This window comes from Zychaea mexicana (assembly GCF_025766255.1).
Source record: "Zychaea mexicana strain RSA 1403 chromosome Unknown BDB00scaffold_109, whole genome shotgun sequence".
NCBI classification, from domain to species: domain Eukaryota; kingdom Fungi; phylum Mucoromycota; class Mucoromycetes; order Mucorales; family Lichtheimiaceae; genus Zychaea; species Zychaea mexicana.
In genome coordinates, this window is record NW_026516772.1 from 13,259 (window position 1) to 33,371 (window position 20,113).

The 20,113-nt window shown below is 39.8% G+C and overlaps 7 protein-coding genes and 1 non-coding gene across 8 annotated transcripts; 7 read left to right on the plus strand and 1 right to left on the minus strand.

Annotated features, from left to right (window-relative positions):
- Positions 1–4,333: 4,333 nt before the first annotated feature.
- On the plus strand, positions 4,334–4,618 carry BDB00DRAFT_848205 (uncharacterized protein; the record flags this gene model as incomplete). The annotated part of the gene is given in 2 exon segments (XM_053125289.1): positions 4,334–4,365; positions 4,385–4,618. Coding segments are annotated over 2 exon segments (266 nt in total), but the record flags the coding sequence as incomplete, so codon positions are not given.
- Positions 4,619–4,875: 257 nt separating this feature from the next.
- BDB00DRAFT_t106 lies at positions 4,876–4,947 on the plus strand. The gene has a single exon. It is a non-coding gene; the product is annotated as a tRNA-Cys (tRNA).
- A 2,871-nt stretch (positions 4,948–7,818) lies between these two features.
- BDB00DRAFT_848207 (uncharacterized protein) lies at positions 7,819–8,418 on the plus strand. Its single transcript, XM_053125290.1, has one exon. It carries the CDS (start codon positions 8,003–8,005, stop codon positions 8,300–8,302), a length of 300 nt encoding a protein of 99 aa, XP_052974641.1. The 5' UTR covers positions 7,819–8,002; the 3' UTR covers positions 8,303–8,418.
- Positions 8,389–9,002, plus strand: BDB00DRAFT_772549 (eukaryotic cytochrome b561-domain-containing protein; the record flags this gene model as incomplete). The annotated part of the gene is made up of 2 exons (XM_053120050.1): positions 8,389–8,555; positions 8,636–9,002. Coding segments are annotated over 2 exons (534 nt in total), but the record flags the coding sequence as incomplete, so codon positions are not given.
- A 541-nt stretch (positions 9,003–9,543) lies between these two features.
- BDB00DRAFT_848210 (uncharacterized protein) lies at positions 9,544–11,838 on the minus strand. The gene is made up of 6 exons (XM_053125291.1): positions 11,814–11,838; positions 11,661–11,726; positions 11,463–11,585; positions 11,257–11,388; positions 10,379–11,146; positions 9,544–10,298 (listed from the first exon to the last, which is right to left on the minus strand). Exons 2-6 carry the CDS (start codon positions 11,688–11,690, stop codon positions 9,852–9,854), a joined length of 1,500 nt encoding a protein of 499 aa, XP_052974643.1. The 5' UTR covers positions 11,691–11,726; positions 11,814–11,838; the 3' UTR covers positions 9,544–9,851.
- A 226-nt stretch (positions 11,839–12,064) lies between these two features.
- Positions 12,065–13,383, plus strand: BDB00DRAFT_43181 (uncharacterized protein). Its single transcript, XM_053117371.1, has one exon. It carries the CDS (start codon positions 12,265–12,267, stop codon positions 13,087–13,089), a length of 825 nt encoding a protein of 274 aa, XP_052974644.1. The 5' UTR covers positions 12,065–12,264; the 3' UTR covers positions 13,090–13,383.
- A 2,449-nt stretch (positions 13,384–15,832) lies between these two features.
- On the plus strand, positions 15,833–17,697 carry BDB00DRAFT_848217 (Coproporphyrinogen III oxidase). The gene is made up of 4 exons (XM_053125292.1): positions 15,833–15,900; positions 16,013–16,046; positions 16,132–16,309; positions 16,396–17,697. The coding sequence occupies exons 1-4, from the start codon at positions 15,861–15,863 to the stop codon at positions 17,356–17,358; spliced, it is 1,215 nt and encodes a 404-aa protein (XP_052974645.1). The 5' UTR covers positions 15,833–15,860; the 3' UTR covers positions 17,359–17,697.
- A 16-nt stretch (positions 17,698–17,713) lies between these two features.
- On the plus strand, positions 17,714–20,013 carry BDB00DRAFT_877446 (uncharacterized protein; the record flags this gene model as incomplete). Its single annotated transcript, XM_053127615.1, has 6 exons — positions 17,714–17,802; positions 17,888–18,521; positions 18,599–18,703; positions 18,789–18,878; positions 18,963–19,028; positions 19,099–20,013. The coding sequence occupies 6 exons, from the start codon at positions 17,714–17,716 to the stop codon at positions 20,011–20,013; spliced, it is 1,899 nt and encodes a 632-aa protein (XP_052974646.1).
- Positions 20,014–20,113: the final 100 nt, after the last annotated feature.

The following is a 20,113-nucleotide window of genomic DNA, read 5'->3' on the forward strand; positions in this document are numbered from 1 at the left end:
TACCGCATAATATAAAGCAAAACATATTTGTTATATTTTTTATTTTATTACTTCAACAATCGAAATGAACCAACTCAACCTTCTTGCCTTCTTAGCCATTATGGCTGAATTTGTTCCTATTTTAGGAATTACATTGACGCTCTTGATTGAAAGAGCAAAACACCTTGCTGAGAACCATCAGCATATTGATTATGAACCTCTTGTCACACAACTGAGGTCAGAACTGGAAAAAGACCTTACACAGGCTAAAGTAGATAAAGAAACTAAAGATAATGCACGCAATAAAATCATTGGAAGAATTCGAGCATATGTGAGATTCCTCAAATCCTCAAATCCTCAATTTTCCGATGCAATGTTAGAAAATAACACCTCTGGTGCAGATTCCTCGCAGGGCGGCAAAGAATTCCGATTCCAAAATACTAAAGGGCTGTTCACATATATTTGTAAGGACTTCCATTTAACAAAAGAACAAATCATGGAATGGTTTATAAAACATGAACGTATTGGTTATCGAATCGAAAAGGCAATTGTATGTGATGAAATTGCACCAGAAACTGGTGAGAAACATGTTCATATATGGATACAAATGAATGAGCGGTTCGACACAAAAACAGCACGCAAATTCTTTACTATCGATGGTGTTACTCCAAATATAAAACCAGGTGGTAATCCACAAAAGTCTATTAGCTACTGTATGAAAGGAAAAGATTATATTTGTTATAATATGGATCCAAATTATGAAGTTAAGACCAGAAAAATGCACCAACAGTTACTTGGATATCAATTAATCACGAAGCAGCTTAATATGCGGAAGGCTACCGAAATATATCCAGAATTGCTATGGAAATATGATACTGTTAAATCAAATTTAAATTCTTACTTTCATGATGCAGATATGGAAAATAACCCTGGAAATAAATTACATATGTGGTCTATGTTTGGTATTGAAACAATGTTTAGTGGTAAAAATAAGATACCACAATACTGGATCGTAGGTCCATCAAATGTTGGAAAAACATATAATATTGATATGTTAGAACAAGGTGGACATAGGGCATATCTAATGAGTAAAGAAAATGATTGGTCAGATTATAAAGATGATGATTATGACTTTATATATAATGAAGAAACTGGTTCTGATTTCAAATTAACATTTTTAAATCAAATGTTAGAAGGAACACGGTTAAAACTTAATGGCAAATTCACAAAGTTAATAACTAAAAAGAAAAATATGCCAATAATACTGAATAGTAACTATATGCCGCACATGTTATACAAAAATAAATCAATATATGAGTTAGAACCAACGCTCAATCGTTTATATATTATCTATGTTGATAAGAACCGTAAAGGTCATATAATATGGAATCCATACACAATGAAGGTGAAGGATTATGAAAATAAGTTCATGTATTATGAAAACATGGATATGTATGAAGACTTATACAAAGATGAATTCGAAAACGAATACCAAGATCAGCATACATTTATCCGTTATGCACATAACAGTGGTCAGGATGGTATTAAAAAATATACACCGATGGATAAAACAGTAGAGGAACTGCAAGAATTAGCTGATACAGAAGAATATATAAAGGAACAAGAAAAGAAACATAATAGTAATAATAAACAGAACAATAAACAACATAAAACACCTCAACAAAATAATAGAGGATGGTCAACTGTAAAGGCACCCCTACCAGAAGATTGTAGACATTGGGAGGATGTATTAAATGATATAAAATGTGATGAAGTTATAACTGATAACATCGATTGGGAAAACCCACCACAAGACACAGAGAAACATAAATATATAGATGTCAGTACATCTGAATCAGAGCAAAGCAGTGACTGTAATATACCTAATACTATACCAAAACGTAAAAGAAAAAAAGACAAAATAAAAATAAACGGAGAAACAAGAAAGTAGTAGAAGAAATAAAACCAAAAGAATATTTTAAAAAGCATAAGGATATAAAACAGGCTATAATAGAAGATATAGATATAACAAAAGAAACTGACGTCAAAAACAAATCAACAGGTACTAATATAAGTACAAGTATAACTAATGAATGCATAAAACATAAATATAATTGGGCAAGTAAACGAAAGGTTGATGCGGTCAGTTTCAATATGAGGTTTTTTAATAAGCAAATAAATAAGAAATTAACTTAGAGCTGAATACCATGTGTGGCCATATATTCATGTAGCATTTCCCGGGAATTAAACTTATCAACTGTTAACCAACTATTATCCTTTACACTATATCCAACCCACTTAACCTCAAATATGTACTTATTATCAGTATACACATGTCCTACAATCTTCTCAATTTCATATGAATTACCATGTTCTATATTTCTCTGTTCTCTTTGATTTTTTCTCTTGCGTTTAGATGTATTATTTTCAGTTTCTTCCTCACTATCTATAGCCATATCTATTGATTGATTAATATTAAGCTGTAGAAATTTCTGCTGCATGTCAACCATTTCGTTATATTCAGTATTTACTTTTTGCTCATTTGAAAATACCAAGTCAAGTTTGTTTTTCTTACTTGGGAATTCAAAGTCTTTTCCATACCATAATTTATGATGTGGTTGTACCTCTATATTATACTTATTTACAAATCGCCATATATTAGTAAGAATACAAGCAACACGAAACTGAATATTATAATATCTTATATCAGATATTTGCAATGCTGCACGATTATTATTGAATCGTTCAAATTTAGAGCCTAACATAGAAAACTGTACTTCTATTGCTGAACGAAATGATCCAAACTTGTTATTAAAGTATGTCTCATTGATTGTTAACTTTTGTCCTGGTTCTTTTCTTATGGGATGTAAAAAATTACGATCATAAAAACTATATCCAGCATCGGTCGCATTATCTTTGAACTTTTGTATAAATAAATTATATCCACCATCCATCCCTAAACAATCTGCCTCACTTATTTTTTTATATAATTTCATATTAATAAACATAGTACCATCATTTCCGATAGCACATTTTTCAGATAGATGAATAAATTATAACAATAAAATGTATTATTGATTTATATATAATAAATAAAGTACAATTTGATATTTAATATAAATATTTTGTTAGTTTATATTTATAAATTTAAGATATTAAAAAAATAATTTAAAAATATATAAAATTTAAAATTATTTATCATTATTTATTTATTAAAAAGAATATTAATAATTTTTACCATTGTAAAAAAAAGAAACTAAAACATATTATTCATAATAAATAAAAATTTGTAAAATAAAACATAAATAATTTTAATAATTGAAAGTAGCGGAATGGTAGTGAGCACCTCCCTCCTTTACATGAGGAACTTGTGACGAAATGTAACTTGACAATGAGATTTAGAGGTAATGGGTTGGTGAGGGTGTCCAAGCCCATTACGTGTTTTCAATAATAAAAACTTTCCTTAAATTATATATAATTAATAGTTTAAAATTAATGATTATTCATCATACTGAAACATGTGTAATTATTTCATTCATATCCTGTATAACTTGTGTACGTACAGCTGGCCCTTTTAATTTATATGAATATAATTGTGAATGTGACTCATTTGGTTTATAATACTTTATTTTACTATCATGCCCATCAATAAATAGTGTAACATTCTTAAAACCATCTGGATTGTTTATTATTGCTGATAGAATGCGAATACGTGGCGATGAGAACATACTATCTAGATCTTGTTTTACCTTTTTATTCAATTCATTATAGTTAGTAATCCAGAACCGCTTATATAAATCATAAAACGTTGCATATGGCATAACAGTATGCATATCCTTTCCCGATACACCTGATACCATATGATATAATAATGCAAGTCCTTTTTCAATCTCACGATATGGCCCTGGATATTCAATATTTCCATATAAAACTGTAAGAAAATAAAATACAGGTATAAATCCAAATCTATTAAGTAATACATCCTTTATATCATTTATTGTATTATTCTTCATATCTTTAATAGCTGTTCTATGATTAAATCTATGTTGCATTTCAGGCCAAGATTTATCAAGAAAAGTCCATTTATTATCAATTAAATTTTTAATTTCAATATCAAGTTGTTCAATGTGTTGTGTTGTGTTCATTTTTATTTGTTGTTATGTACTTTTAACGATTGCTCTTTTTTTTCTCGTGGGGGGCTACCAATATAAATAAAAAAAATTCAATTTTTATTATTTTTATTGTAAATAAATAAATAATTCGGCCACTGATGGTTATACTGATCATAGCAATTTTATTATCTATATTACAGCTAGTAGATTATAATTGGTTAGACAACTAATAGCAGGACGCCCATGGGCGGAGAAAGCAAGCTGCTGTCTGAAGAAGTGTTTTTTTATTTTTTTCTCTTCTCTTCTTTACTATTTTTTACTCCCTTCTGCTTTTGCAGGTTTTGTTAAGTTTTTCAATAAAGTATGGCCTGCAAATACACTACTTCGTGGTCTTTTCAGAATAACATTGTTCGTAACTTCCATTATAGCCTACTTAATACTAATTACCAAAATCGCTGATTGCAATCTTCTGCCTCTCGGTTCTTCGGTTCTATGTATACAGAACCGGTTCGGTTTCGGTTCGGTTCGGTTCCGGTTCTACAGTTCTGATACAGATCCCTAACTATAATATTTGAAATATAATAAAAGTAGTATTGAATTCTACTATTTATTAAATAAATAATTATTTTTAAGTATAAAAAAAATATATACAGCACTATGAGAAGCAAATTATTATGCTATGTGAAGAGTCGATAAGATGATGAGGAAAAGTATGAATTATATTATTTTTTAAAGAATAAAATTCGTTGTGTATAACTTTTGTTTTAACTACGACATTCAACAAGGAGTTGTAACTCAGTGGTAGAGTGGAGGATTGCAGATCCTCTGGTCACGTGTTCGAACCACGTCAGCTCCTGAACAAAAATTGATCTTCTCAAACTGAGAAAATCATTGTTTTAGTTTTTTTCTGTCAAGTCGCTTTTTGGCGGTGGATCCGTAGCCAATGGGAAAGGAGAAGAACAGGAGATGATACGAGGATAGAGGGTGTCGTAGCCAGAAATGGCTGGTAATTCCTTTTACCTTTTTGGTTCTCTTGCCCCGTTTGGTGGAACACTTCTTTAGTCACACAATCCGCAGCTATGACTTCTTCCTCTTATCGCGCAGTCGACCATTACATCATTACTCAGCAAACACTGCTGCGCAGCTACTCTTTGTCATCGTTATTAACACAATTGTATATTATATTATTATCCATCATTACCGCAGTAGCTTAGACAAAACATCTGAATATCCCTCCTCATCGCAAACAATAAACAGTATCAATCATCTTCTCTTTATTCTTTTGTTTCCCTTTTGTTCCTCTCTCTTCTCATTGGCTACGGATTGATCCGCCAAAAAGTGACACGACAAGGGTTGTTAAAAGATAGTCTTTATTGCTTGTAGTGGAGTGGAATACATTTATATCCTTTTTCTCTGATAAAACACGTCGGCGATTGTCATATCATACAACATTATAATACGACACAATTACATTGCTGCCGAATCCCGCCTGGCTATCTTCTACGTTACTAGTGCGCTCATTTGTATGCTGTCAACGTATAGTAGCGCGGCGGCATTCTGTTGGTAGTAAAATTATTTGTTGCCTGGCAAAAGTAACGGAATAACTAAAGGCTGGTCATTTTACTACGACATTTTGAACACTGTGTCACAGTGTCGAATCCTTTGGGGGAAATACTGTACCCAGGGATAAGAGTAAAGGGATAGAAAAGAGCATGTAGGTAGTTGATTGATGTCGTTTTATTGTGATCGTTGATCCAACGTGCTTATACTAGAATGATATCTATCTGTATAAAAGCCTTATTAGATACACTACTACTTGATAATCCTTAACTCTCTCGTGGGAAAGTCTTTTTACAATGGATTCAGACGGATGGAAAGGTAATTGATGCTGTGGTTATTTATGGAGAGGTGATCTTCTATAGGCTTCCCTTCCTTACTCGGTGCTGTTATGTAGCATTGTGCTAAGCCAGCATGCATGTAATAGACATTTCTGTGCTCTTTGTTGCCTAGATTACCAGCGATCCTACTGCTCCTTCCAGCATACACCTTTTGGTCGTTACCACAACAACAAGCCATAGCTGGGGCCAACCCAGGATGCTTCCTGTCATTAAGCATCGGCAAACATACTAAATTGTTTCATGCACCAGACATAGCAGATACATAGCACATACTGTTTAGGGGAGGGCGGCGTTTGGCATCCGAACTTTGAACGAATTTGCTTCGCCGCTATTGCCTGCATACACTGGAATGCTTTTCTCGGCTTCAATAGTTCGAAACTGCCGAACAATCACCGAGCGATATTAAAGGTGTCAGTCTTATCATGATCCGCGCAGTAGTTACCAAGATCTATACTCTATAACAACAACTCACTGCTTCTGGAGCTTTCCCTCTTGCCTATCACAAAAGATACTCAAGAAGAGGAGTGGTGTTCATAGCACGAATTTACTTCTAGCGCTAACACAAGCAGGTCATCAATAATTCACCGGTTACTATTTCAGTGAAATTAATATTTCTAGATACGTATCGTTTCCTTGGCGAGACGAACAACTCACAGGTATTATAGGAGAGCTTAGAAAAAAGGAACATACTTTTAAATAATCATCAATTCGTAATCGTAGTTTGCAAGACGGCAATTTTGTCTATACCCAGCTTTGAATTTTTGTACTTATGCTACGACATGGATAGCAGGATCAACAAATCAAACTTACTGGAGCCGTTTGGTGCTTACCTGTGTTCTCTCCACCATTCATTATTATCCAATATGCATCAACCAATCACCCCCTTCTTTTTTACAAGAATGTTGTAAGTGTCATCATCCCCTGCTATATATAGCCAGAAATACGTCTTTCAGGTGGCATACCACGTCGATGAGTATATAGTGGCTTACTACCTATGAGAATAATGCTTTGTAAGGGATGTAGTGCTTTTGACCGTAATACCCGGACGAGGAATCATTCTCTGATGACCAGAATCTCTAACAGCCGTAGCACTTGCTACACTTGCTATAAAAAGATGTTGTGATATGCTGCAGTTTGGGTTAACTACACAGCGTATAGAACATTGTGTGAGTGCAAAACATCGCAGTGGTAATGTTTATATTGAGCATCAGTGATGATGATTCCTTTTGGGTTAGTTTTTATTGCTCTCCAAGTCACATTGCTTCGTTAGACACTAACCTTTTGCCAAGAGAGAACATCTGTAAGATGTAATAATGTCTCGACTCAAAACAGCAGCAGCGTAAAAGCTTTTTGCTTACCAACACAATTTCTAGTTGTATCATGATTTCCGATCTCTGTTATGGAGTAAAAAAGATTTTTGAGCTGTACAGTGTAACATTTGAACCTATTAGGCTTAAATAAAAAGTACTCACCATTTATCCGTTTCATATCACCAAGTAGCGCATGTATAGATCGTGAGTATTGGTCTTGGTGATATTGATGGTGTTGTTGACATGGATTCTTATTGAGTTTAATCTCAAGGAAAGGAGTATCCGCCTGTTAATCTTCTTCCCTCCTGTCTGTATAACTTCATAAAGGGGTTGTGTGGCTAAAGCTACATATACATTTCTTTTAGTCTCCTTGTTTCTGTAGTATATCAAAGGGATTAAAGAATTAGAAAAGCGTTGACACGATTTATTAACAATACTGATTGTCGTAGTGATTTGTCGCCACGTGACTCTCGTGAAGTATTTAATGGAGCGACAATCTCATTAAATTATCAGCGGTGGGAAACTCTGAGAGAGAGAGAGAGATATCTCTTTCGTTGGCGACGTTCACACATAGCGCACCCTGCATATCACTCTTTACTTGCTCCTTCCCCCCCCCAACTCTAAATATCACGAACAAGGAGATAGTAGAAACTAAAGCGGCATAGATCTTATTTTAAACATATAATACATACAAGAGAATACCATGGCGGCTATAACAGCTTACAATAGTGAGCAAGACCAAGAGACGACTCCTCTTCTTCTAAGCAATCGTCACCCTACCGATAGTACCACCACACCAAAAGAAATGAAGAGCCGTAGCGATGCAATCTTTGGAGCTGCCACACATGTAGGATTAGCTCTTTTTGTTGGACTGATCATTTCTGTCCTGGTGCGCATTCCGTTCAATGTGTTTACATACCATCCCATTTTCATAATGTTGTTCATTGTGTTTACAACCGAAGGTATTGTTCTTGCTACTTTATTGTTGAACTTTCTCTTTTGAATAATGATACAAGTTGAGAGGTGGTTGTGATTTTAATTGCTTATCAGCAAATTCTTCCAAACTCACGCACTGTTGCTGATTTGTTTTTTAAAAAAGGTGTAAATCTTTTGCAAACGACCAGCACGGCAAAGGAAAAAGCAAAAGGACTGAAAAAGCACGCCTTTATGCAAGCCTCAGCATACATTTTCGCCATTGTTGGCTTCAGTTTCATAGTGTATAACAAAGCGATGATGCATAAGGAACACTTTACATCGTACGTGCTATCATACATCTTATATCAGTGTAAATGCACATGTTTAGAATGGAATAATTTAACGGAATGACGTGTTATAGAAACCACGGCAAATTCGGTCTGACGGTCTTCTGCTACCTGTTTTTCCAATTATTGTTTGGCTTGACGATCGCTTACATTCCTAGGCTGTATGGCAATGTTACCAAGGCAAAGCAACTATGGAAATTCCACCGTATGACCGGATATATCTTGCTCGTACTCATCTGGATCACTGCCCAACTGGGTGTCCGAGCGGATTACATGTACAAAAACCTATGGTCACCCAAGCTCATCATCGGCCATTATATTGCCTTGGCGCTTGTCGTGATTGGCATTGCCGGTCGCGTACGCCTTTCAAAATGGGGATTGTCATCATCAACATCACCACCAGCAGCACTACCTCAACAAGCTGAGGTGTCACGAAACTAGTTCTGTTCCTGGATTAACCTCACAACAACACTGGGTGCTTGAACCTTAATATTGCGCGCCCGTACTTAAATCAAATCCCGCAAATTTTTTTCTGGTGCTTAATAAAAAGAACCCTTTTTACAAATATATTTTTTTCAGGTAGGTAGAGCCTGTGTTGAACGAGAAAATGCGAGCAGTTGTAGTATTCACACGAGGTTCTGCGAATTGTGCGAGTAAACTTGACCGCTGCTACGTCGTGTGGTTTTTCTCCTGCCGTCAGCAAGTGTTCTGCACACTGTATAAGCGACAATGTTGAAAGCATTATTCGCTTTGAAAATCCGAGTTATTTACTGAGATTCCCCACTCCCCTTGACATAGCTCTACTGTTGTATATCGCTTATATCCACTCTCAATATCCCGAGTTATTGCATAATGGTAGCTTTTCTTCCACCATCCTTAATAAGAAGATTGACAACATTCTTAGTTGTCTTCTTTCAACCACTCTCTTATATCAAGCAGTGTACTAATAACAGCAAGACCATCATCATAAATGAAGGGACACGACGGAAAGAAGAAAGCTTGTTCAGGGCTTTTAAATGACCGTTTAGTTCTTCTTTTTTTAAATAAAACTAATCAAGAAATATGTTGATGGAGTGTGAGTGTGTGTGTTGTATAAGTTGCAAATGACTATTTTGGCTTTTTAGTAAAACTGTAAATATTAAGGAAACATATTTGGATTGTTGTAAATGTCATGACAAATGAAAGAAAGAAAATGACGTTTCTTGGCTGTTGTATATGATGTAGAGTGACAGGTCTCGTAGAAATCTTGCTGGGTGTTGTATGTACTTGTACTGGTATAATATAGATATGTTACATTGGCTGCGGCGGACTGTTCTTCTTTTTGTTTTCAGACATGTCTAGTGACCATCGCCTTTTCCTATTTTCTTCTGTGGATGATGCTGGTGAAAGATCATTGATGTGATGGTGCTGATGATAATGAAGATGGTGTTGGTTGCTGTTGTATGATTGCTGTTGATGATGATACGAAGGGTGATGATGGTACGCTGACGATGGAACAGGTGACATGAGTGTACCAAGTGGTAGTCCACTCGTGGTAGCAGCAGCAGCAGCAGTATTACTGGTACCGATCACTTTGTCCTTTGTTGTCATAGATGATGGTGGTAATAGTGGTCGTGGTACGATATTGACTGGAGGAATAGTAGTGCCTTGGTGACGATGTTTGGATTGTGGATGATGGATAGGTATGATGGTATGAAACGCGGATGATGGTCGCATAACACTGCTCTCATTATTCAGCTAGTAAAAGAGAATCATCTGAGAGTTATAGACACATCCGCTGATAGCAATTCATTAGCTTTGCATCCACTTTATATTACCTCTTCTACTTTTCGTCCTCCTCGATAATACGGCATGACGTTTCCATGATGATAATTATTGTAGTATCCCAGAGGTGACAACGGCTGCTGCTGCTGTTGCTGTTGGTCGTCACCACCACGTTTCCGTTTATTATATGGCAATACTGATGGTGTAGATGATGGGGTTTCTCTTCCATTCACTTCCTTTTTTATACGTACAGGACTCGTCGTTGCCGCACTAGTGTTTCCTTTCTCCACATAGCGATAATGCTGCTCATTTCGTTTATGCAATTCATGCAATGATTGCTGCGGATAAGCCGTCATCAGAGCAGTAGTGGGTGTCGCACTATCGCACTCCGGAGACGCTGATGATTCCTTTCCTTCTGAACCAAAATCTGGATCGCTCAACATCTGGTCTGCTAGAATACTAAGGCTGTCCAATGCCGAAATGGGCCGGTTCCCAGTCGTCGTTGCCTGTTTTTGCTGTTGTTTCGGCTGTAGTACTGGTGAGCTCTGTTTCTGCAAGAGATATGCCGAGGGCGATAGTCGCCCTACTATTGTATCGTTATTGCTTTTATCGTGTTTATGAAGTTGTTCGTCATCATGATCATCATGATCACCCGTATCGTCATCATCGCTCGGCTGATGTCGTTGCTGTTTCGACCATGCAAGACTATGCAAATAGTTCAGCTCGGCATCACGTGCTCGTAATCGCAGCTCGGTCAAATGTAACTTGCGCATCAACACCCTGCGCTCCTCCCGCAAGTCCTTTACATCCAGTTGTGCGTTCTACAGAATAAAGTCAGATCAGTATAACCAGGGACGTTGTTACAGCAAGAAGAATAAGGCACTGGAGGAATGTCATGGTAACTGATTTGGCTCTTAAATGTTATTGTTACCTCAGGCGCCAAGCCCATCTTCTCAATCCGCTGTAAGGTGCACGATATCCGCATGAACTTTTTCGCCAATGTTTGATTTTCCTTTTGCAGTAGTTTCATTTCGACCCGGTGCTGTTTTTTTAATTCGTTCACCTAAAGAACAGAGTCAACAAACACGAGCAACAACCCTTAAACCAAGAAATCAACCGACAAACTGCTGTGCTTACCATAGTCGTGTGGATATTTTGGATGGTATGCAGCGAGCCATTTCCTTGTGGCTGCCGTAAGCGTTCGTCTTGTGCACGTACAACGCCTTCAAGATACTTTACTTTGTCAAGCGCACTTCGTAGCTGTAGCAGTAGTGACAAGGGAAGCTGTTAGCCGTAGGCACATTGGTTTCATTAGAGATTGTATATACCACTCACGTTGTGTTGAAGATCAGCTGCATAAGGCATGCTCCACGTTTCCGACTGTTGTGGCCTCGTGATATCCTGTGACGATATATGATTAACAAGACGTCCTTCTCTTTCCTTTTTTTCTCTCTCTGAAAAATGTCTTTGAAGAGGCCATGTCTTTACCTGCTGGTGCTGGTGCTGGTGCTGATGCGGCTTTATGGACCGAGATATCATATTTTATATCGTGTGTGGAGAAGAGAAGAGAAAGGGGGCGGAGCAAGAACAACAATGAGTCAATGTAGAAAAGGAAAGAGGAAGCCCCCAACTCCGCCCATGATCATCCCAAATGTTCTTGTGTACCCTTCCCTCCTGTCATCCCCTCTTCTTTTTTCGCTCACTCCTCCCATATTCTCTTTAGCACAAACCCTCCCCCTTCCCTCTCTCACTCTCTCCCCGCTCCGAAGTTTTACGCGCGCGCGCAGTATTTTACTCCATCCTTGAAAAAAGTTGTACTTACATGACTGTGGTGTTGTTGATGATGGTGCTGGTGATGCATTAATGGTGGCGGTGGTGGTGGTGGTGGCAACAAAGAAGCACCAGTGGTGGCGGTGTTGGTGGCACCAGTGCCAGTAGCATGCTGATCACTCAGAAGTATCAACTCGATTTTCCATTTTGCATTTTCGCCCCAGCGTTCGACCTTCAAACACAGCAGCAGCAGCAGCAGCAGCAGCAAGCACGTACAGTATTAGTACTTACTGTGTTAATGCACAACACTCCGCAGCATGATTGTGCTCAGAATAGAGTTTCCCCACCCCACCTCACCCCTCTCTCTGTATACCACTTACTTGCTGTCGTACTGCTTGAAATATATTGTCCAAGTGATCTGATGGTGAGAATGCGACTGTGGATCTTCGACCGGCCATGTTGTTGTTGCTGTGTAATGAACCATCATTGCTGTTGCTGTTGCCATCTCGAAACCGCGAAGAAGGTGCTGGTGCTGGTGGAAGCGCTTGTTGCATTATATAACTGTCTCGGGATTGCTTATGCGTTTCTTTACAGAGTGCTGTGTATGCTACTGAGAGTGTTCGTTGTTATGAGTGAGATCAGCAATTGCCCCCAAAGACACAAAAGCGGTGTGCGCAAAGGAAGAAAGAAGGAAGGAAGAAAGAAAGAAAGAGAGAGCGAATGCCCGGCTCTTTTCGTCAAGGAAATAAGGGGATTATTAAGAAGAAAGAAGAAAAAGTTCAGAAGAAGTTGTGGGCTTCTTCACAATATTAAGAGCCACTTAAACAGAGGAGAGAGAGAGAGAGGGGTTGGGGTATATAAGAAAAGAAGACAAACAAATATACAGAAATGTAAAGCGTGCGCTGCTTTCGTAACGGGGTCCGTCCGTAGTCTCGCTCTATCGTTCGATTCGCTTTGTCCGTCCGTACCCGTAGTATTATTATGCGCCGGTTAAACTGAAGAAAACCCGATTCAAAGGGTTGGGGCCAAAAGAGATGGGCACTTGAAAAATAAGAGGCGTTCAAATGACTTTTGCGAATGCTGCGTACAATTGAACAAGAGCAAGAAGTGCAAAAAATTACAAGAAAAAGAAGAAGGAAAAAGAAAGGCCTTTGTATGTCCTGCAACCCGCCTCCTCGCCCTCCCCGGGACCCTACTATTACTACTACTACTACTAAAACCAGCTGAGGCTGTTGGCATAATTAAGTGTCCTCTTGGTTTCGTGTCCCGCCTACTTTACATGCAGCCATAAAACCGCCGCAGCGGCGCACCAACGCCCTTCTTTGCTTTTGCAACACGACACGACTCTTTTTGCCACGGCAACATCAGCAACAGCAACAGAACGGTGTTTCGGTCAGCTGATTCAAAATTCAAGGCGGTGCGCAAGTAGATCGCCTGACACGACATCCTAGTAGAGTAGCGGTTTGGAAGAATATTAGTACTTTAAATACAAGAGGCGGTTCAATCTCCTTCTCCTGTAAGCAGGAATGGAGATCGGTCATGGTAGTTTTACAAGTCGCGATTTGACCAATTCCAACTATTGCTAGTCGCTATAAAAATAGTATACAAAGCCTTTTATGGCTTGTTTATAAGCGCATATACATCCATTGTCGGGGCAACCTGACCAGCGGACAGTTATAAGCGGTTTATGAGCAAGTGCACACCGCATTCGACCAAATGCCTCAAAGAAAAATTTCAACATGGAGACGGACTCCAGATTCATGTACACTACAGCAATACAATACAGTGGACAACGATGGTGAAGAGCTATGAGTGATACAACATCTCGTATTGAAGAATGAAGGTGGGATGATAAAAGCGTCCATGTATAAAAAGACACGACCATGCCGACATATGATAACATGCACGCGACTCTGATTGTTGCATGAATAATTTCGGGCTCCATTAAAACCAGTGTCATCCACACATGGACGATGCTAGTGTCTATTTCTCAGATGAAATGATTTCAAAAGTCGATGAGGCCACTGGATAAAAGGAAAAGGATAGACCATGATGGCAAATACGACCAGTAAGACGACGAAAGTTCAGAATTCAAAAATTATATTCCGCGCTACAGTGCCAAATCCGTCCAGTTTGAAGGCCTCAACGGGCAGATATACAAAGATATCGGGAACAACTACACTTGGTACATTGGTCAGCACAGCCAAGAGGAAAAACAACGCGAGATACAACCAATGCGTAATGTACCATTGCGCTGATGCCAGAACTAAAAACCATGTTTATAAAAGGATATGAAATCTGCCTACTACCTGTAACCTATCCAAGTAAAGACGTTCTTTTGCTGCTTGCATCCAACTGGAAGACGTATATGTGGACTCTCAAAGAGGCTTTGATGTCCCAGAGGCTACTGTTCGTCAATCGCAGTTTACACACGTTGTAGTCTTCTACTACTGCTATTCCTGATGTGCTCTGCTCAAATCCAACACATTTAAACGCCAGTTCCAATCTCCATCATTGTACATGTACACTCATGCACCAAGGAACACGACCGAATCTTTGCCCTAACCAACATTTTCCCCGATATATTGACCGAAATTACGATTAGCTACGATAGGTCAATATCGGATGGTCTACCGGCAATAGAGGATCTCTCCATATTGTGCTTTCATGAATACTTTGCATATACATGGATAATATTGGGGAACGCCTCTCGCCTTTCAAACCTACCACACTACGTTCCTGCATTAAAGTACAATGTAACATCCTGGACACTGGATGTTACAGGTTGTTGTATATTATTTGGTCGAACACAGAAGCGGATAGCCAATCCTGACCTATACATATAATAAAAGCGCATACGCTGAGAAGAGGAAGAGAGTTTGATCTTGCGCATCGGCAACTTCGTTTGCTATCAATGTTCATTTGTCTTGGTACGACCGACATAATCCATCCAAAACATATATATAGAGCTCACTCATATTGCTACCTCAACACTCATTAGTAACACTGCAACGTATATGCTTGTAGCTCAGCCTGTCGTTTTCTCCCCGAATCGACAACAATCTGCTTCATAGTTCTTTAGCACAAAACTTACTAGTGCAGCGCACGTTTGCTGGATGCAACAATGGCAATAGATAGTTCGCTAACTTTTCATAGGCTCTGTTCTGATCCAGTGGTAGCACATCTGTCAACATTATAAGGTACGTTGGTACAAAAAAGAGGTACAATTCTCCTATCCGACATCATGTTGTTCTCTAGGCAACAAATTTAGACGATGATCCTTCTATCAAACTCTTTTGATCAACTGCTATACATAAATCGCATCATGCCGAGCATATATCCGGGGGTGACCGGTGGCAAAATGAGCTGGCGTTGCTTACAAAGAAAAAAGCCAATATCATCTGATGTTGATAGCAGTAACATATTTATAGACTGGAAAAGGACATGATCTGCAGCAGAAGCAAAGCCCTACTTGACACACTCTCAAGGCAGGTTCTACAAAAGGGGTGGTTAAACTATTTATCGTGTGATGTTTAAAGGAGAATTATCTACCCCGCGAAACTTTGTAAAATTCATTCGTTAACAACGAGAACTGACCACTTCTGCACGACGTTTCAAAGGCCGGAGTATCAACATCACACCAACAGCTTTCCCCCATCACGCCACCTAAAGTTTGATTCTGAATATTTAACGGCGCGAGCTTGTCCGTGGGGTGCTTTTTTTTTTTCGCTTTTTTTCTTCTACCATTTGAAGGAAAAAGGTACCATGCTGTCCGCACGACTCACGCGACCGCTTGCGAGCCGCTGTACGTTATATATTTTAAAACAAAACTTTTGTCTCAATGTCAAGTTCCTCTCCACACTCCATTGAAAGCATATTGAAAGTACTAAACGCGTCAATACTTTTGTGTACGATAGTGCAACCACAAACAACACACGCACTACGATCACTGTATGTATAATTACGCTCTTTACCATTTGAATGCCACGTCCCCCTTTAAGCTAATACTAACAACTTGGCCATGAACATTACACAGATCGTCAGGGTGCCAGTGTCGGTCGCTTGCCACAGTAACCACAGCAACTACGGGTCCCCGCCACCGTCGACGAAACATTGGATATATTGCCTCGGCTGCTGCAGCGGTGACACTGTCCTACGGTTTATGGCGCCAAAACGAGGCACATTGTGATGCTGTCTCGGATGACAAGCAGCGGGTAACTCTTGTTTTCTTTACCTTTAATTGCATTTCATCATGTAGTACGGGTCTATTAAACCATCTAAAATGTGTACGTGTGTTTAGCGAGCAGAAGGTCCCATTACAGACAGCGATCCCATGCGTCTCCGTATGGAATCCTTTGTCAAGGGCCTACAGAACCGAATCGTGCAAGACGTCGAAGCAATTGACGGCAAACAATTTTCACGCACAGCATGGCAACGCTCTGAAGGCGGGGAAGGAATCACATGTGTATTACAAGATGGCAATGTCTTTGAAAAAGCCGGTGTGGGCGTCTCGATCGTGTATGGCCAATTGCCCAAGGCAGCCGTTGAACAGATGCGCCACGATCGAGGTAAAGAAATCACAGCCGATGGTCCCGTCCCCTTCTTCGCTGCCGGCATTTCGCTGGTGATGCATCCACACAACCCCAACTGCCCTACTGTGCATTTGAACTACCGCTATTTTGAGATCGAGAACCCAGATGGCACGCCCAAGATGTGGTGGTTCGGTGGTGGATCTGACTTGACACCCAGTTATCTCTTTGAGGACGATGCGATCCATTTCCATCAAGTTCTCAAGGATGGGTGTGACAAGGCGGACAAACGGTACTATAAGGATTTCAAGCAGTGGTGTGACAAATACTTTTACATCAAGCATCGTGGTGAAGCACGCGGCATTGGCGGCATCTTTTTCGACGATCTGGATGACAAACCCGCAGAAGAATTGTTTGGATTCATCAAGGACATGGGCAACCGGTTCTCCCTTTCCTACTTGCCCATCGTCAAGAAGCGCATGAACATGAAGTTTACTCCCGAAATGAAGCGATGGCAACAGATCCGTCGTGGTCGTTATGTCGAGTTTAATTTGGTGTGGGACCGTGGTACCAAGTTTGGCTTGCAGACGCCTGGCGCACGCATTGAGGCGATCTTGATGTCTTTGCCGCTCACCTCGCGGTGGGAATACATGCATGAGCCGGAGGCAGGCACTGAACAGGCCGATTTAGTAGAGGTGCTCAAGAACCCACGGGACTGGGTTCCTTTGGATTAAGTACATAGCCGCATATCTAGATTTGAACAAAAAAAGCCTCTTTTTTTATTCTTTCCATTTTTCTTCTAATTACTGCCGTAGCGTGTTTCCTTTTGTATTACAGTACGATTATCATGTTCTACCGATATGCACTGCATTTTACTATTTTGGTTATAAAGTAGAATCGGTGACATCGTTCTTGATTTGTATATGACTTGCATAACACACACCGCACAGCGAGGCGGTTTCAGTGTCCCCAGGCACTCAATTGGGCTTTTGGGTTTGCGGACCTTACAATCATAGAGCACGCTACAAATTTTGTTTTTTTTTTTTTTTCTTAAAGTTTTGTTGCCAAAATAATAATACCCACTTGAGCATGTTTGAAGACGACGAAGAAGAGCTCGAATTGCTTAGGCAATATGAAAGTAAAAACAACTACGGAGACAATCACGTCAGTGCATCAGAGTAAGTTAGAAAAGAAACGGTCAAAAAAGTAGACCATCACTATCACATGAGAAAAACAAACCTCTGATTGTTGTTTTATAACTAGGGAGGAACTTGATAGCGATACAGAAGACAAGATCTTGAGTTTGATTCACTACAGTACTGGTCTCAAGAAAAAGAAACAACAGCAACAGCAGACGCCACAACAACAGCAACAGCAACAGCAACAACGTGCCGCATCACCAACGTCTGATCTCGATTCTAAAGTACAGCAACAAGCAGTGACTAATCGATCACAACCTGTCATTAACGATCCGTTCAACAAGAGCAGCATCAACAATCACATTACCTTTTCTAGTGGCAGTAATGACGATGATAGCAGCAGTGACGAGAGTAGTGAAAGTGAATCTGACGATGCCTTTGCAACTGCCGGTACTTCCAAGTTAACTAACGACGACAGCGAACACGAAGAAGGTGCTTTAAGCACCAGCGACGAAGAAGAAGACTCTGATGGATCATCATCGTCTTCATCTTCTTCTGACGAAGACGACGAAGACGACGACTACGATGATTACAAGAGCGCAGTTGCTTCGGACGATGATGGCAATGCAGCTGTGCCTGCGGTAACAACGCGGTTTATCAATTTTGATACGGATAATCCGAGCTATTTGGACGAGCAGGAGGAAACAGACGAGGAACAGCAACTTAATAGCAAATTGCAGGATTTGATTCAGGATCAGGTAAATTTCTAAAAGACTGTGTGTGTGTGTGTGTGTGTGTAGGGAAGGCAGTATTTTCTAAAATCTTGATTGTTTAGATCGACAATCGCGAACGAAGTCGGAGAAAGAGAAAGTTCACAGGACACGTATCGATTTGTTTTGCTTGTAACGCTCCAGGACATGAACGAAAGGATTGTCCAGTGGTAAGTTTGTAAACCTAAGTGGAAAAAGGCTGGCATAATCGGATATATACTGACCAAATGGGGATTTGTCATTCACTGGAAATAGTGTGCAGAATGTGGCGAGTCTAAACATGACTACCGATGCAGCCCGGTGATGTATTGTATTCGATGCAAAAGACGAGGTCATCAACGACGTGTAAGTTTTTCAAAGAGGGGCGGGGGGGTGTTGAATGGAGATGACGAAAAAAACAGCACACAGGGACTGAGATAGGGTCTATAGGATTGCCAATACCCCGCAGAAAATAAACCGTGCCGACGATGTCGTTCTCGCGATCATATTTCAGAGGTAAACAGGAAAGCGCGCTCTGGGCATTAATAAGAGGAAACAACAAAAAAAACTTACCAACTATATACAGCAATGTCCGTTGATTGTGCACACGTATACTCCATTGGATAATCCAGCACCAGCATCTACACCTATCGTACGCTACTGCTACAACTGTGGCGATCAGAACCATTATGGCGACGAATGCCCGATATTGCCAGAATACCTGCAACAGTTCCCGACGGTGTTTTCAATAGACAGTACGCGCTCTGACCAGCGATTCGTTTTGGATGTTTCAAAGAAGAAAAGACACAGAAACAGTAGCAACAATAGCGTTAGCAGTGCTGCGTCTGGATATCGACGAGGCCATTCGGATGAACAAAGGAGTAACGACCGGCGAGGAGGAGGAGGAGGAGGAGGAGGAAGAGACAGGGGTGATTTGGATCAGTTCTTTGACAGACCGCGATATCAAAATAACGGCAACAGCAGCAGACGTAGTAATAACAGTAATAATAATGACAATAACAGACGACCCCAGTTTATTGGACAAGCATTTCAACATCAGCTGCCACGACCATCACAACAGCAACAACAAAATCATCATCATCATCATCAGCATCGATATCAACAACCACAAATGCAACAGCGACGCCAATCTTATTCTACCAGCCGGCCACAACCATCAGCGCCATCACATACTGTGCGAGGATTACCTCCATCACAACAAGGATCCACACAGTTACAACGGGGCACGGGAAGCAACAACTGGAATTCGATTCCGCAGCCGACGCGGACAGGCACGATGAATGTAAATAATGCAGCGAGACAACAACGACAGCAGTTTGGAATGGATTTCCCGCGGGGTACGAACAATAACAACAACACTAGTAGTAGTAGTAGTAGTAGTAGTCTGCCTAGACCCAGCTCGAGTGGCGTGATTGTGCCTCAAATGAATAACCGTCAAAATGCACCTCGATACCGTGGAGGCTATAATAGCCGTAGATAGTAATAGGTGGTCTATTTGGCTACTACTACTACTACTACTAACACCCAACCCCCCCAAAAAAAGGAACAAAAGTGCTGTGTGAAATTATTATTGTACAATA